The sequence below is a fragment of the Muntiacus reevesi genome, chromosome 1 (genome assembly GCF_963930625.1).
Source record: "Muntiacus reevesi chromosome 1, mMunRee1.1, whole genome shotgun sequence".
Taxonomy (NCBI): domain Eukaryota; kingdom Metazoa; phylum Chordata; class Mammalia; order Artiodactyla; family Cervidae; genus Muntiacus; species Muntiacus reevesi.
Genome location: NC_089249.1, coordinates 110,901,252 through 110,915,513, shown reverse-complemented (window position 1 = coordinate 110,915,513; position 14,262 = coordinate 110,901,252). Strand labels below are relative to the sequence as shown.

Sequence of the window (14,262 nt, the reverse complement as noted above, 5' to 3'; positions counted from 1 at the left end):
TTATAGGTTATTATAAGATACTGAACATAGTTGCTTGTAAATCCTGTTGCTTATCTGTTTTACGTATAGTAGTTTGTATCTGTTAACCCCATACTCCTAGTTTAACCCTCTTCCCCCCTTTCCCTTTTGGTAATGATTGAGTTTGTTTTCTATGTCTGAGTCTGTTTCTGTTCTGCATATATGGTCATTTGTATTGTTTTTTAGATTTCACTTATAAGTGATATTATATAATATTTGTCTGACTTACTTTGCTTACTATGATATTCTCTAGGTCCATCCATGTTGCTGCATATAATAATATTTCATTCCTTATGGCTGAGTGACATCCATTGTGTATATGTATATATAGCACATCTTCTTAAACCAGTTGTCTGTTGATGGGCATTTGGGTTGTTTCCATGGCTTAGCTATTAATATTATAAATGGTGCTGCTATGAATATTGCAATGCATGAAGTTTTTCATCTTTTCTGGATATATGCCCAGGAGTGCACTACTAGATCATATGGTAGTTCTGTTTTTAGTTTCCTGAGAAAACTGCATGCTGGTTTCCACAGTGGCTACACCAATTCACACTCCTACTGTGTAGAACAGTTCCCTTTCTCCATACCCTCTTCAGCATTCATTATTTGTAGACTTTTTGATGATAGTCATTCTGAACAGTGTGAGGTGATACTTCTTTGTGGTTTTGATTTGCATTTCTCTAATAATTAGCTATGTCGAGCACTTTTTCATGTGTCTCTTCACCATCTGTATATCTTCTTTGGAGAAATGTTTAGATCTGCCCACTTTTTGATTTTTTTTTTTTTTAAATACTGAGTTGTATGAGCTGTTTGTATATTTTTAATGTTAACTCCTTGTGAGTCACATCATTTGCAAACATTTTTTCCCATTCCATAGGTCTTTTCATTTTGTTGATGCTTTTCTTTGCAAAGGCTTTTAAAAGTTTGATTAGGTCCCATTTGTTTATTTTTTGCTTTTACTTCTTTTGCCTTGGAAAACTGATCTAAGAAAATATTGCTGTGATTTATATCCGAAAATGTTTTGCTTATGTTCTCTTTTAGGAGTTTAATGGTGCCCTGTTTTATGTTTCTATCTTTAGCGTTTTGAATTTATTCTTAAATATGTGAGGGGGTGTCCTAAATAATTTCATTGATTTACACACAGCTGCCCAGCTTTCCAAGCACCACTTGCTAAAGAGATTGTCTTTTCTCCATTTAATATTCTTGGCTTCATTGTCAAAGAGGTGTGTTATAGGTATGTGAGCTAATTTCTGGGTTCTCTGTTCTGTTCCATTGACCTGATGTCTTTTTTGTGCCAGTATCATGCTGTTTTGATAACTGTAGCTTCATAGTACTCTCTTACATCTAGAAGGCTTATGCATCCAGCTTTCTTCTTTTTCCTCAGGATTGCTTTGGCAGTTCTGGTCTTTTGTGGTTCCATGTAAATTTTAGTATTGTTTATTAACTTTTAAATGCGATAACTCTAATTTTATTTTTCAGTATTTTAATTTTTTTTAACAGAGTAAAAAGAAATTTGAAAGAGAATGTAGAGAGGCAGAGAAGGCACAACAGAGTTACGAAAGATTGGATAATGACACTAATGCAACCAAGGCAGATGTTGAAAAGGTAAGAAATAATTCAAGCTGACTTTAATATCAAAATATTACTTGCATATGGAGCATAGTTACAGTATTCATGTTGGTATTAGAGTTTTTGCAAGAGATACTCTACATCTGATCTAAAATATACAATATTTGTGTACTTTAAATTACAGTACTGGTCTGAGAAAGGAAACAAAATTAATAATGTCAACTGCATTCAAAGTGCATAGGAAAGATGTAATTGCTTATAGGAATGAGCTTCTATCCTATTCCAAAATAAGATAGAAAGTCTAAGGTATGTTGATAGGGTATGAGATAGAGGCTGGATAGTGTGCTTCCCAACTTTACAGAAAGGAAAACATGATAAAACTGTCAGAAATGTGATTTATCACTATTTATTTATTAGTTCATTCATTCATTCACTCATTTTGGAAAGCTGGATTCTCTCTTGTCATTCACTGAGTCTGGGCCAGAAGTTCTATAACATAACTGTTGGTAGGGTCAGTCCTATAACTGTTGTGGCTTAGCTTTTCCTTCTCCCTTGCTGTATGCTCTTTATCTTAGGATATTTGACACAGTGATAGTGTTGAAATGTTGGAGTTTTGAAATACAGACGAACCTTACTCCGTACTTTTGTATATACAAAGGTCCACCATTAGTATATTTTCTCCTTAGAATTTTATAATATTCTATAGCATCAGAAGAAAAAAAAAGTAAGGAGAAAGGGATAATTTATTTTCTACCTTCCATTTGCTTTACCAATTTTTAAAAAACCCTAAAATCATTAACATTTTAGGTTACAATTACCTTAAAGTTCTTCTGCTGTAACTTATGCTTTTATCTTGTCTACCCTGTTTTTAATAAGTTGCACCTCTTATGATAGTAAGTTCCCTGTCATTGGAAATATAGAATCTTAAAATAGCCTCTTCATTAAAAAAAAAAAAAAAGTTACCATTTCCTTATATTGACCCCACTCATCTCCCTGTTCACTTTCAGTTTGTAAAAAAACTAAAATAACAAATCTATTTTTCTCATAAATAGGTATTTAGATATTTTTAGCAGATTCTCTACCCGTAGATGAACTGTTTGTTTCTTCAACTATTCTACATATGAAATATCTTCAAGTTACCATTCACTATGACTACTTCCATTTAGATATCATTTAATTAACCGATATTCCGCTTAAAGTATGTTGTATCAAATTGGGTATAATTCAGTTTGATCAGTTCTGAGTTTGTTTACCTTGCTTGTTTTGAAAACTAAGTTTATATTAAGTGCACCCTAAATGTATACTGGTTTTTTGGCAGTTATACCTTAAATGTATATTGTGTATTTGGGTTTTTTTTTGTAGGGTATACATTATACCCTAAATGTATATTGGTTGTTTGGACTGACTTTCATTGAGTCTATGGTTAACTGAAATCCCCACGTCTTTTCATACATGAGGAGTTACAAGTTCATGTGTCTCAGACAGAACGTGTACTGTTGGCATTTTAAATGTATATGCTACGTCTATGTCAATTACTAGATTTGATCCTGCTGTTAAGGTTTTTGGATCCCTGATTTTGATCACCCACTATATTAATTTTCTTCTAGGCATCATGTAATACACATAATGTGTTAGCATTACTTGATAAAAATGTGGACCACAACACTTGCAAACAGACAGTTTTATATGTGGGAGTCGGGAGTCTTCCTTGCTGGTTGACACTGACTCCTTAAGAACTCTTCTGATACATCAATTGAATACATAGTCTGTGTACTAAACAAATTAGGTTTAAATGGACTCTCATTTTTAGCTTATTTGTTTCTGTCTATAAAGATATCTTTAGAGACTGGTCATACATCTTGAAATCTAGATATACCATGTCTACTAGTTAGTTTGACCTAACTAGTTCAGAACTTTAATGTTTATAACTTCCTTTTTTTTTTTTTTTCTTGTTTGCAGCCCCTTTAATTATTAGAGAATTGGGAAAACTTTGAGGATTTACTTTAGAATCTAGAGAGTAGAGGAACTCTGTTTTCAGCATCTAGGAAGGGAAGGGAACGTAGATTTAAGTAAGTACTGATAAAATTAAAAAACAAAAACAAAAAAAGGTGAAGAGGGAGCAGGCCAATTAGTGTATCTTCCTAAAGGCAAGGAAGGCAGTTGCACAACACTGAATATACACAACACTATCAAACTATACACTTAAAAATAATTAAGATGGGTAAATTTTATATTTTGTGTATTGTATATTTTGCCACAATTAAATTTTTTAAAAAATTTAATGAAATATAAAATAGAAAAAGAAAGCAAAGGCAGTAGATGGGAAACCAGAATATTTCAGAGAAGGTGTCAGTTGTCTTAGTTTCTAGTCTTACACTTTTTCATAACCTGTTGGCGTCTTTCATCCAGGCTTTAGGTATTATAGCCAGTGACTTGAAACAGGAGGCGCCTCACCTGAAAGAAAGAACCACTGTGGGTAGGGAATACTTGGAATCCTTCATTCCATCATAGTTTGTAGGAGGAGGGAGAAAAGGGAAAGGAGTGAATGAACGTGTTCTTAGAGTCTCAGGTTAGAACTTGAAGTGTATTTTTCTTTAGAAATACTTTGGGCAATGGTGTTTAGTTTCCATAGTACGTATTTATTTTAATCTTCAAGAACACCGTGAATTAAATGGATATTTGTGGACTTATTTGAGACCTTGACTACCGTGTATTTCTGTAAGTCAGTTTGTTTCTGAGTTCAGAAGAATTAACTTGTGGATCTACTGTTAGAAAGTTAGGGATTACAATTATAAAAACTAGTATTAGAATAACGAAGTGTATTCACAATGTGCTTTTATTATCTTCAGAGAAGTCTCATGTAACAATTTATAGTTTGGAATACTGAGAAATTTTATTTGGAGTTTGGAATATTGAGTATTAACTGAGTTTGGAATACTGAGAAAAGAGATCAATTCTTTTTTTTTTCTATTAATTTATAAGCAATTGAGAAAATTGTTTAGATTACCTCCAATAAACCTGGAATTAATGATTTGTGTTGTTTGTATGCAAATAGTTCTTATTAATATAGGTGGCATTAATGTGACTCATTGGAAAAGCATTTCTGTAAGAGCTTGAGATAAAGAGAACTATATTCTAATTAAGCATTCCTTAAAGTATCAATATCTGTTGTTTTGTACAGAGGTAGAAAGTATTGTTAAGCATTACATTATCCCCAAATTATATTTTTACTGTTACTTGGTTTCATTGTGGTTCTGAGTTGAATAACTGGATTATGTTTGAAGAGAAGTTTTACTGCTAACTTTGTAACTGTCTAAATTACTCCTGATGTTTTTTCCTTTTCTGATTAAATGCTTACTGACAAACCACAATGTTGTCATTTATTTAATTAGAAAAACCCACTTGTTAAGAAGAAAATTATTCGAATGGTTTATTACAAGGGAGAGGATTTATTATTATAGTAAGAGAAAGGGAATATTGCAACAGGGTGACTGGCCATAAAGGAGGGGACATATGTACCCCAATGGCTGATTCATGTTGATATTTGACAGAAAACAACAAAATTCTGGAAAGCAATTCTCCTTCAATTAAAAAATAAAAAAAGATCTGTAAGCATCTCCTTTACTTTTGAATGATATCAGTAGTTAGAAAAAGCCTAGTTTTAGTATAACTTCTAAAAAATGAATTAACTGTGATTTTGTTGCTCCTCTTCTCATTGGTAATGATTTGGACCAATTTGCCTCTAGGCTAAACAGCAGTTGAATCTACGTACGCATATGGCTGATGAAAATAAGAATGAATATGCTGCACAATTGCAAAACTTTAATGGAGAACAGCACAAACATTTCTACGTAGTGATTCCTCAGATTTACAAGGTAAAATTTAGAGATATGAAATTAGCCTTATTTTAGATCTGAGAAACCTAGTCTTGAAATGTAAAACTTTAAAATGCCAAGCATCAGTCAGAATGTTTCTAGATTCATCAAAATTGGTGATAAGAAACTTATGATTGATTATAGATGTGAAAAGTAATTTTTTTTTTTTGCTTTGAATCAAATTTTTCTACAGGTTTGATAGTAGGATATTAAATAATGCACTAAAACAATGATATTTTCTAAATAAATTTTCATGCTACATTATTAAGTATTGTGAGATGGGAGACTTCACTGAAATTTTGTTTTGTAGTTTGCTGATCTATAATTTGGATGTAGCCTTTGACACTATAACAGGATCATTGGCGTTAGTCCAGATGGCAGAAATAAATTGTAAGAAATGCATTTGCCATCTGAGCTACCACGGAGCCCCCAGAAATGCATTTGCTAGCCTGGTTTTTGCCTGCTTGTCTTCCTAGCTGTCAGATCATAAATGTAACTAAGGCTTATAAACTCCATCCATCATCATTTAGCAGTTGCCAAACAGCCCTCAGGTAAAGACCCTGGAATTTACATGAAGGTGAAATTATGTTACTGCCTATTCTAGAAAGAAGAGAAATTAGAAAAAAGGGATTTAGTGAAACAGTGTTGAAAGAAGTGGTACCTGGGAGAGCTGAGCTTATGTGAAAAGTGTACACTTTTCAGTCCAACATGTATACCCGTGGCTGATTCATGGCAATGTATGGCAAAAACCACCACAATATTGTAAAATACTTAGCCTCTAATTAATTTTTTTAAAAAAAGTGTCAGTCCAAATACCCCCTGCCCCAGCCAAGTTATTAATAGAACTACAAAAAAAGCATTGTGAGAGGTAATGGACTAGAGAAAGTATCAGATATTGGTCGTTTAATCCAGAGCATCTAGTCAGCCAGTCCTCACTCTGTAGTGCTTTTCTAAACTTAATAGCTAAGCCTTTATATTCCAGGGAGACCTTAATTTGGAGATTCACTGCTTTTTTTGTGTTTGGGGGCTTGCTCTTTTTGCTTGGACCTTGCTGTGGAGCAGTCTTGCCACTTTGTGTTACTGGGTTCAGTCCTTCTGTGAAAATGCCGGTCTCAAAATAAATTCCCAGGGTTTGGGAAGTAATTAAAGAGGAAAAAATAGGAGTTGGGGACTTAAGCAGTGTAGTTGCTTCTTAAAAAGAAGAAAGGTCATTGTTGACAAATAGGAAGTGTCAAAAATTACCTTTAAGTTATTTGGCTTCATGTGCCCTGGCATAATTCTTAATAATGGGTGCCAGTGAATTTTTTTAATTATAGGGATCCCATGCATGTACCACTTTGACCTTGCAGCCTCTTGTTTTTTCTCTTGTGTCCCCAGCCTTTTGACAGTCTCTTTGACCTGTAGACTGTAGTAGGTTTGGGTACCTGTTAGTATGTGGTTGACTGTGGATTCTTAGTCCAGTCAGATCTTAGCAAAGTGTTCTGAACTAACTTTAAGGGTTTAAAAGTCTCACACTTGTATATGTTGTATGCCAGCTGCTTGAAAAAGAAAATAAGTATCAAAATTCTGTTTTCAAAAGAAACTTTACTGAAGAATAAAAGGCAGAGGTTGTATGAAGCAGGGAGCTGGTAAGCTGTCGGGAGTCCCTTATAAGGTTTGAAAACCAGTGTCACCTGGTTTTAGGATATACTAAGCCTTGAATTTTTATTCTTTTTCTATTTCACAGGCGTAAAGTTTTAAGTGCTTTCACTCTGTAGCACTTGTTAAAAGGTACTTACAACAGTGTAATTGTTAGGGGATATCTTTGTGGGATTTTTGTTTGTTGTTTTGGAAGGGAGTTTCTTCAGAATGAAAAGAAAAGTAAATTTTCTTTTTTAAAAAATTCCTAATTATTAGCAACTGCAAGAAATGGATGAACGAAGGACTATTAAACTTAGTGAGTGTTACAGAGGATTTGCAGATTCAGAACGGAAAGTTATTCCTATCATTTCAAAGTGTTTGGAAGGAATGATTCTTGCAGCAAAATCAGTTGACGAAAGAAGAGTAAGTGTTTTATAATTTGAATAATGTGCTTGATTTAAATTAATGAAATGGATTGGGAGGGGGGGAGTAATTGATGGATTATTGATTTTAAGTTATATTCTTTAGAAGTAAGTCTGGCTTTACATTAGACTCCTTCAGGATGTAAGGATCACTTTAAACACTAAAGTTCTAATCATTTAAAAGAGTTCTAATGCTTCTCTTTCTTTTCCCCACTAATTTTCCAGTTCTATTCCAAGAATATAACTAACCTGTAAACTGTATGTTGCAAACTCTATTATAGTATCATTATTTAAACTATTATTCTAGTGAAAGTTTAAAGAAGGAAATGGTCAGATCTAGAGTTATAAGAGTTGCTTGTAGCCAGAAGAGTTGGCATTTGAGTTGCATTCTGAACCATGAGTAGTATGTGAATGATGGCCCATGAGAAAAGAGAGGAGGGCCTTTTGAGTAGAAGTAACTGCCTTCAAGAAGCCCTTCTCATGGAGGCTGCAGTCATCAGGGTATACACACGGAGCCTCCGCCAACATCCTTGTTTTAGAATCATCATGTCAACCTGGACCCTGAATCCCTTTCATTACCCATTTATCACTCTTTTTTAAAAAAATGGGAGTATGGTTGATTTACAGTGTGTGCCAGTCCCTGTGTACCACAGAATGACTCAGTTATATATGTATATATGTTCCTTTTTTATTCTTGTCCATTATGCTTTATCACAGGGTATATCGTTCCCTGTGCTCCACAGCAGGACCTTGTTGTTTATCCATTCTAGATAATAATAGTTTGCATCTGCTAACTCCAAACTCCCAGACCATCCCTCTCTTTCCCCTTTCTTCTGTTCATTACCTATTTCTTCAGTCCGATTTAGGTTAAAAGAAATTGACTTTCTTTGTATTGTCTTTCTGGCAAAAAGTCTTAAGATATTTTAATTCTTCTGATCTAGTTCTAAAGATAATTTGAAGTTATTATTCCATCAAAAGAAAAAAGAAGCCCTGCTCTTCTTGAAGAAATAAATTTTATTATTATATCTTGAGTAAGGTCTAGAAAAGGTCTTGGACTCAGTTATTTTTCAGTAAATGTTGATTTAATGACTCAGAAACTGAGGATATGAGAGAAGAGAAAGAGAAGAGAACCAATGTTTGGGGAGTGCAAAATAGGTACTACATATTTTAGTCTTCACAGCAGGTTGGTTTTGTATGAGTCAGGATCTTTTCTATAACAGAATTCTGACTTAAATTTAAGAAAGAAAAGATTTGGGGGGTCTTTAATTGGGAATTCAAAGCTACATCTTGGTGTGACGGATCCAAGATTAGAAACATAGGTCCCTCCTCCTCTCAACCTGTTCTTACCCTTTAGCACATGATTGGTGTGGGTGGCATTAGTGACAAAAAAAAAAAAAGTAAGGTATAACTTAAGGATGACTTTTGACTTAAATGATAGGCAAAATGTACTATCAGCAGAAATAGGGAATAAAATAGGAGAGGTGGTTGGAGTGCGGGAGGAGTTTGTAAAGAATTCTGTTTGAAACTAATGAGTTTAAAGTGTCAGTAAAACATTCAGATAGAGGTATATGTATGTCCAAAACTAGCATATTCTACTTACGTGAGCTTTACGGTTTTGGGTAAATGGTGCTAAGCTTTACAATTTCAGAGTTACTTTTTGCACTCTACTGTTTGTGAGATCTTCATTGCTCTATTAATATTTCCAAGTATGTCTTTAATATATTTTATTTATCCTTTCCCCTGTTGGGTAAATGGAAGCCTTTCTGCTTGTCTCCTACCCTCTTTTACAGTTAGACACCCTTTCCTCTATTCTGTAAAACAAAAACTTGTTCCTTTAAAACTTGGAATTTCTACTTGAGAGTAACCTCTTCCTATATCCTCTTTTGTCAGTTAGATGTTAAATATCAGCTAACTACTCAAGATGAAATTCAGTGGGTTAAAGCTATGGAGTGAAAACATCCATGACTATTACAAATTAATAAAGTAGTCATTTGTTCATGAATTATTTTTTATAGGAATTAAAATATTTAGGGGTTATTTCATATTCACAGGAATTAATTATTCATTTTGAACCTTTAATATGTACTGTAGAATTATTTCTTTAAATTTTTATTTGTTGTTTTCTGACATAGATTTAAGATTTTGGAAGCTAATATGGTACTATTCTTGTATGTAGGACTCTCAGATGGTAGTAGACTCCTTTAAGTCTGGATTTGAACCTCCCGGAGACTTTCCATTTGAAGATTATAGTCAGCATATTTATAGAACCATTTCTGATGGGACTATCAGTGCATCCAAACAGGAAAGTGGAAAGGTGGATGCCAAAACCACAGTAGGAAAGGCCAAGGGCAAGTTGTGGCTCTTTGGAAAGAAGCCAAAGGTAAAAGTCATAAATTTTTCTGTGCTGATGATTTTGTTCTAATCTGTCATTTAAAATAATGTAGGTATTGGATGGATAATGGTTTACTACTAATAGAGAATAAATATTTTTATTTGAATGATTCAATTTTAACTTACTAGAAACCTAGAATTTTGTACCTTAATAATAAAAATTATTTCTGAATTTAACATCATTTAATAATGAGTAAAAATATTAAATAAGTTGTTAGTATCTCTTAAATTATATAATTTTGAAATTTCATTTGTAAGTAGTTTCAGTTCAGATTTTTTAGGAATCATGATATGACTGTGAGATCACTAAAATTGCAGTTCTCAAATAGAATGATTGATCACAGCAAAAATAAATGTCAAATTAGGTCTTATAGATCATGCTAACAGTTATTTTTATCATCTGTGTGAATATTTTTATCATCCACGTGCATATTTAATGGGAAGGGCTCAATGCGTGTAATTATTTGAAGTTTTAAAAAATCTCTTTATTAAGAGAGTCTCTCCCTTAACTTCTTGTCTAAACCCGTCTTTTGATGTGCTGCTTATTTTAGATAAATGTAGCTCAGTCAGTGAGCAAATGGAATAAACGAGTGTTTAATCTTCTTATCAATTTAATGGCTGTAAAGTGTCATATCAGTAGGAGAATAGATAATCTGATATTCTGTATTTGTTAAAGTATACTTGATTATTTTAATTCATTTTTCTGCTCTTGACATATGAATTTAGATAACATTTAACTCAAATTATAATATACCTATAAATATCTTTAAGAGCACAATTATAATTAACTCAAGCTTTATTTATGCTTTTCATAACATTGTTCCATCGAGAAGTTGAGAGGTGAGACTTTTTTAAAGTCAGATCAGAGTAGCTTGGAAAACTTAGATAAACAAGGAATACTGAAAATTTTTTTAAACAGAGATGAAATAGAAACAGAGAGGAAAGCCACAAATGTAATGAATTTTTTTTGCTTGTTTATGATAATAGTTACAGTTTTAATGCTTTATTTTAATAGACACTGCCTGTTTAGATACTGTTAACTACAGCTTCTGCCGTTATCTCTGACAAGTATAGGTTAAGTGTGACTGACTAGGTGGTTTTAATAATCTAGAAATCAGAAGAGATTTTTTTAATCTAGGTCATATTGCTCTCTCTAACCTTATAATTTGTACACTCTGTATTTTCAGTCTGTCAGCTTGTAAAAAAGTGATCAAATGAAATGGTACATTTTGAAAAGTACATTTGACTTTAAAGTGACAGTTTTGGCAAAACTGTGTTAAGTTTCTTATAATATTTTTACAGAAAACTATTTGAGATATATTTTGTAAAAAGTATGTTGCCAAAAATAGAGTTTTCATTTAGGAAAAGAGCTGTGCACACTTGGCTTATTGACTCCTCTCTTTATTTCCGTATTAGCCACAGTCCCCACCCCTAGCCCCTGCTAGTTTACTCACTTCCAGTACTCCCAATGGGTCCCAGTTTCTCACATTCTCCATTGAGCCCGTGCATTATTGTATGAATGAAATAAAAACAGGCAAGCCCAGAATTCCTTCTTTCAGAAGTCTCAAAAGAGGGGTAAGTTTAATCATGGGTTAAAATGCATGATGGCCTATTGTGTGTGTGGTATGGCTTTTAATACTCTCCACCCTCATTATAAGGCTCTCTCCTATAAATACATAGTTTAAAACACTACAGAATTAAGTATAGCTGCCCTCAAGTTAAAAACAACTCCTCTTTATAACATTTGAAATGCTCAACCATAAACGAATGGTATTATAAAGAGGGTGCTGGGTACAATCATATTAGCTATTTTTTTTCTTTTTGTTTATGTGAAGTCGTATGTCCACCATTGTCTTGTAATGTATTTACATTTTTAAGACTTTCAGTAATTTGTCACTGAAATTATTCATGTAATAATCTGTCACTAATGATGACTTCTGTGAATTTTATAAAGTATTATTTTGTTGGCAAAAAAAATAGAATTCTATTTTAATTTTAATTGCCCTACTTTCAGAAATATAAAACACAATTGCCAATAGTTAAATTTAAAAAAATCAAAGACAGGCATGTTAAATAATCAAGATTATAGATCAAATTAAAATAATATATTACAAAGTATATTGTATAAGTTATAAAGCCTATAAAAATACTAGATTTTATTGAGTAATGGATACATGGAATTTGTTTTCTTAAACTAAAAAAAAAAAGTATCTTTTTACCAAAATTTTCCTTTATTTCCCCATAAGCAAGCCTTTGTCATTTACTTGTAACTGAAGAATCTCTTAGAGAAGGAAATGGCAACCCACTCCAGTATTCTTGCCTGGAAAATCCCATGGATGGAGGAGCCTGGTGGATACAGTCCATGGAGTTGCAAAGAGTCAGACAGGACTGAAAGACTAACACGAAGATACTCTGCAAATGAAAAATTTTAGGATAGTGAAAAACAAATACTAAACTGTTTCTTAGCAACAGCTGTTAAATACTACTGATAAATTAGTGTTAATTCATTATGTTAGACTAATTTCTGTTGTTTAAGATCTGATTTGAAGGGCATGGTTGTAATATTCATAGCTCGTGATTTAGATCAATTTAGGAGATTTGTATGAGCGTTTGTTTAGACATATAAAAATTTTAGGTGTAATAGCCCGCAGATGAGAACTTTGATAGTTGGGAGTTTGTTAGTGTCATAAGAAGTCTAGTTGTTAACAGCATTGCACTCACTCTTGGACTCACTTTTACTTTCACTTCCTCTCCTTCCCCTCTCTCTGATGCTACTCCATTCCTCTCTCCCTTTCTCCCCTTTCTTTTTCCTTCTCTGTCTAGCCTGTATGTTTCTCACGCTTTGGTAACCCTATCTATCTTTAAATTGCTTTAGTTGGGTTTCTCTTTTGGCCACATGTAGAACAAGATACATATCTTTTAGGGCAATATCATATTATTATTTACTTTTCTATTAAAACAGTATGACAAGCTAATTGGTATTAACAATGCAGCAGAAATGTCCCAGTGTATTACATTCTTTTTGGGACTTCCTTTTTTTTCCGGTAATGACCTGAACTTCTTTGCATTACCTTTCCTAATTCTGTGTGTGAATGTTATTATGGGTTAATTCATGACATTTTGAAACTCCCTGTGAATGAGTCTGTGTTATGCTTGTAGGCACTACAGGTGCCTGTAATCAGTTTTAAAAGCTCTTATCACTTGTTTAAAAGACTTTAAGAAACCATACTTGGGATTTTTGTTGCCTGAATTATGAGAGTAGAATTAATTCCCATCTTTCTTCTTTGTGATGACTTAGACTTCATTAAATATTATGCTTTTGCAGAAATCAATAGTAATCAAAAATTGCAATTACTACTTGTAATTTCTAGGAGTCATATTTTTGGAATCTCTCAGGTATCCTGCATATCTAGTCTCCCAGGACCAGTTACAGTACCCTGCACAGCATGGTCTTAGGGATATGAAGTGCTTACAATGCTGTGAAAAAAGTTTAGTTAGTTAGAACTGTGAGCCCTGGAGAAAGAAGCTTAAATAAGTGACATCTTTATTGTTACTGAATAAATTCATAGGTAGAATTTTATAACTGTCGAGCTTAAAAGTGTCTGTGTGGTCATTATTTATTATATTTCCACATATTGCTTCAGCTTTAAATACTAGGACATTTGTTGGGATAGGGAGGCTAATTCCAGGTAGGCCACAGTGGTTGCACTTATTATTAGTTATCATGCCAAAGAAAAAAGCAGTATGCAAGATAGAAAATATGATAGACAAACCAGCTGGAGAATGGAGAATACAGCAGGAAACAAAGTTCATTACCTTGACATTGAGAAGTTTCTTTTGGCTTTGACTGATATTTGGTAGTTTAATAGATACTATTTCAAAATTGTGTTTTCTTTCCACTTAAGAATTTTCTCAATATAGAAAAGGAAGAAGATATGCTTTAACAAACCATTTATGTGTTTTTATGTGAATTTACATATAAATTCATAAAACTGAAAAAGAATTATGGTTTATTAAAGCTGATGAGTTCTACCATTCTAATCAGAAACTCTTGTTTTGAGCTATATTTGTTTCATCATTTTTCTTAAATATCTGCTTTTGGCTTTTATAAAAATTTATAATTTCTTTCTAAGAAAACCTACAGTTTCCATTATCTTTAAGGACATGAGAAATGTTATATTGGACCAATGTTTTTTAATTTGATGGCGGTACTGGTAGACTTTTTCTGAGGGATGAGGATCTATAATTTCCTTCTGTGACATCAAGATCTAACCTTAAATAGATATTTAGTGCACACTCAAAAGCTATAGAAATGAATAATTTTTATTCTAACTAGTTCATTGGTGCTTACTGGGTGCTCCTTT

At 32.9% G+C, this 14,262-nt stretch overlaps 1 protein-coding gene across 2 annotated transcripts in view; it reads left to right on the top strand.

Annotated features, from left to right (window-relative positions):
* The window catches only part of FNBP1L (formin binding protein 1 like), a 113,068-nt gene that overhangs the window by 83,295 nt on the left and 15,511 nt on the right, over window positions 1-14,262 (top strand). For both annotated transcript variants that reach the window (XM_065908464.1, XM_065908465.1), the window contains exons 6-9: window positions 1,522-1,626; window positions 5,337-5,465; window positions 7,362-7,508; window positions 9,684-9,887. In XM_065908464.1, coding sequence (XP_065764536.1) covers window positions 1,522-1,626; window positions 5,337-5,465; window positions 7,362-7,508; window positions 9,684-9,887 — 585 coding nt within the window. The remainder of the gene's footprint in view (window positions 1-1,521; window positions 1,627-5,336; window positions 5,466-7,361; window positions 7,509-9,683; window positions 9,888-14,262) is intronic.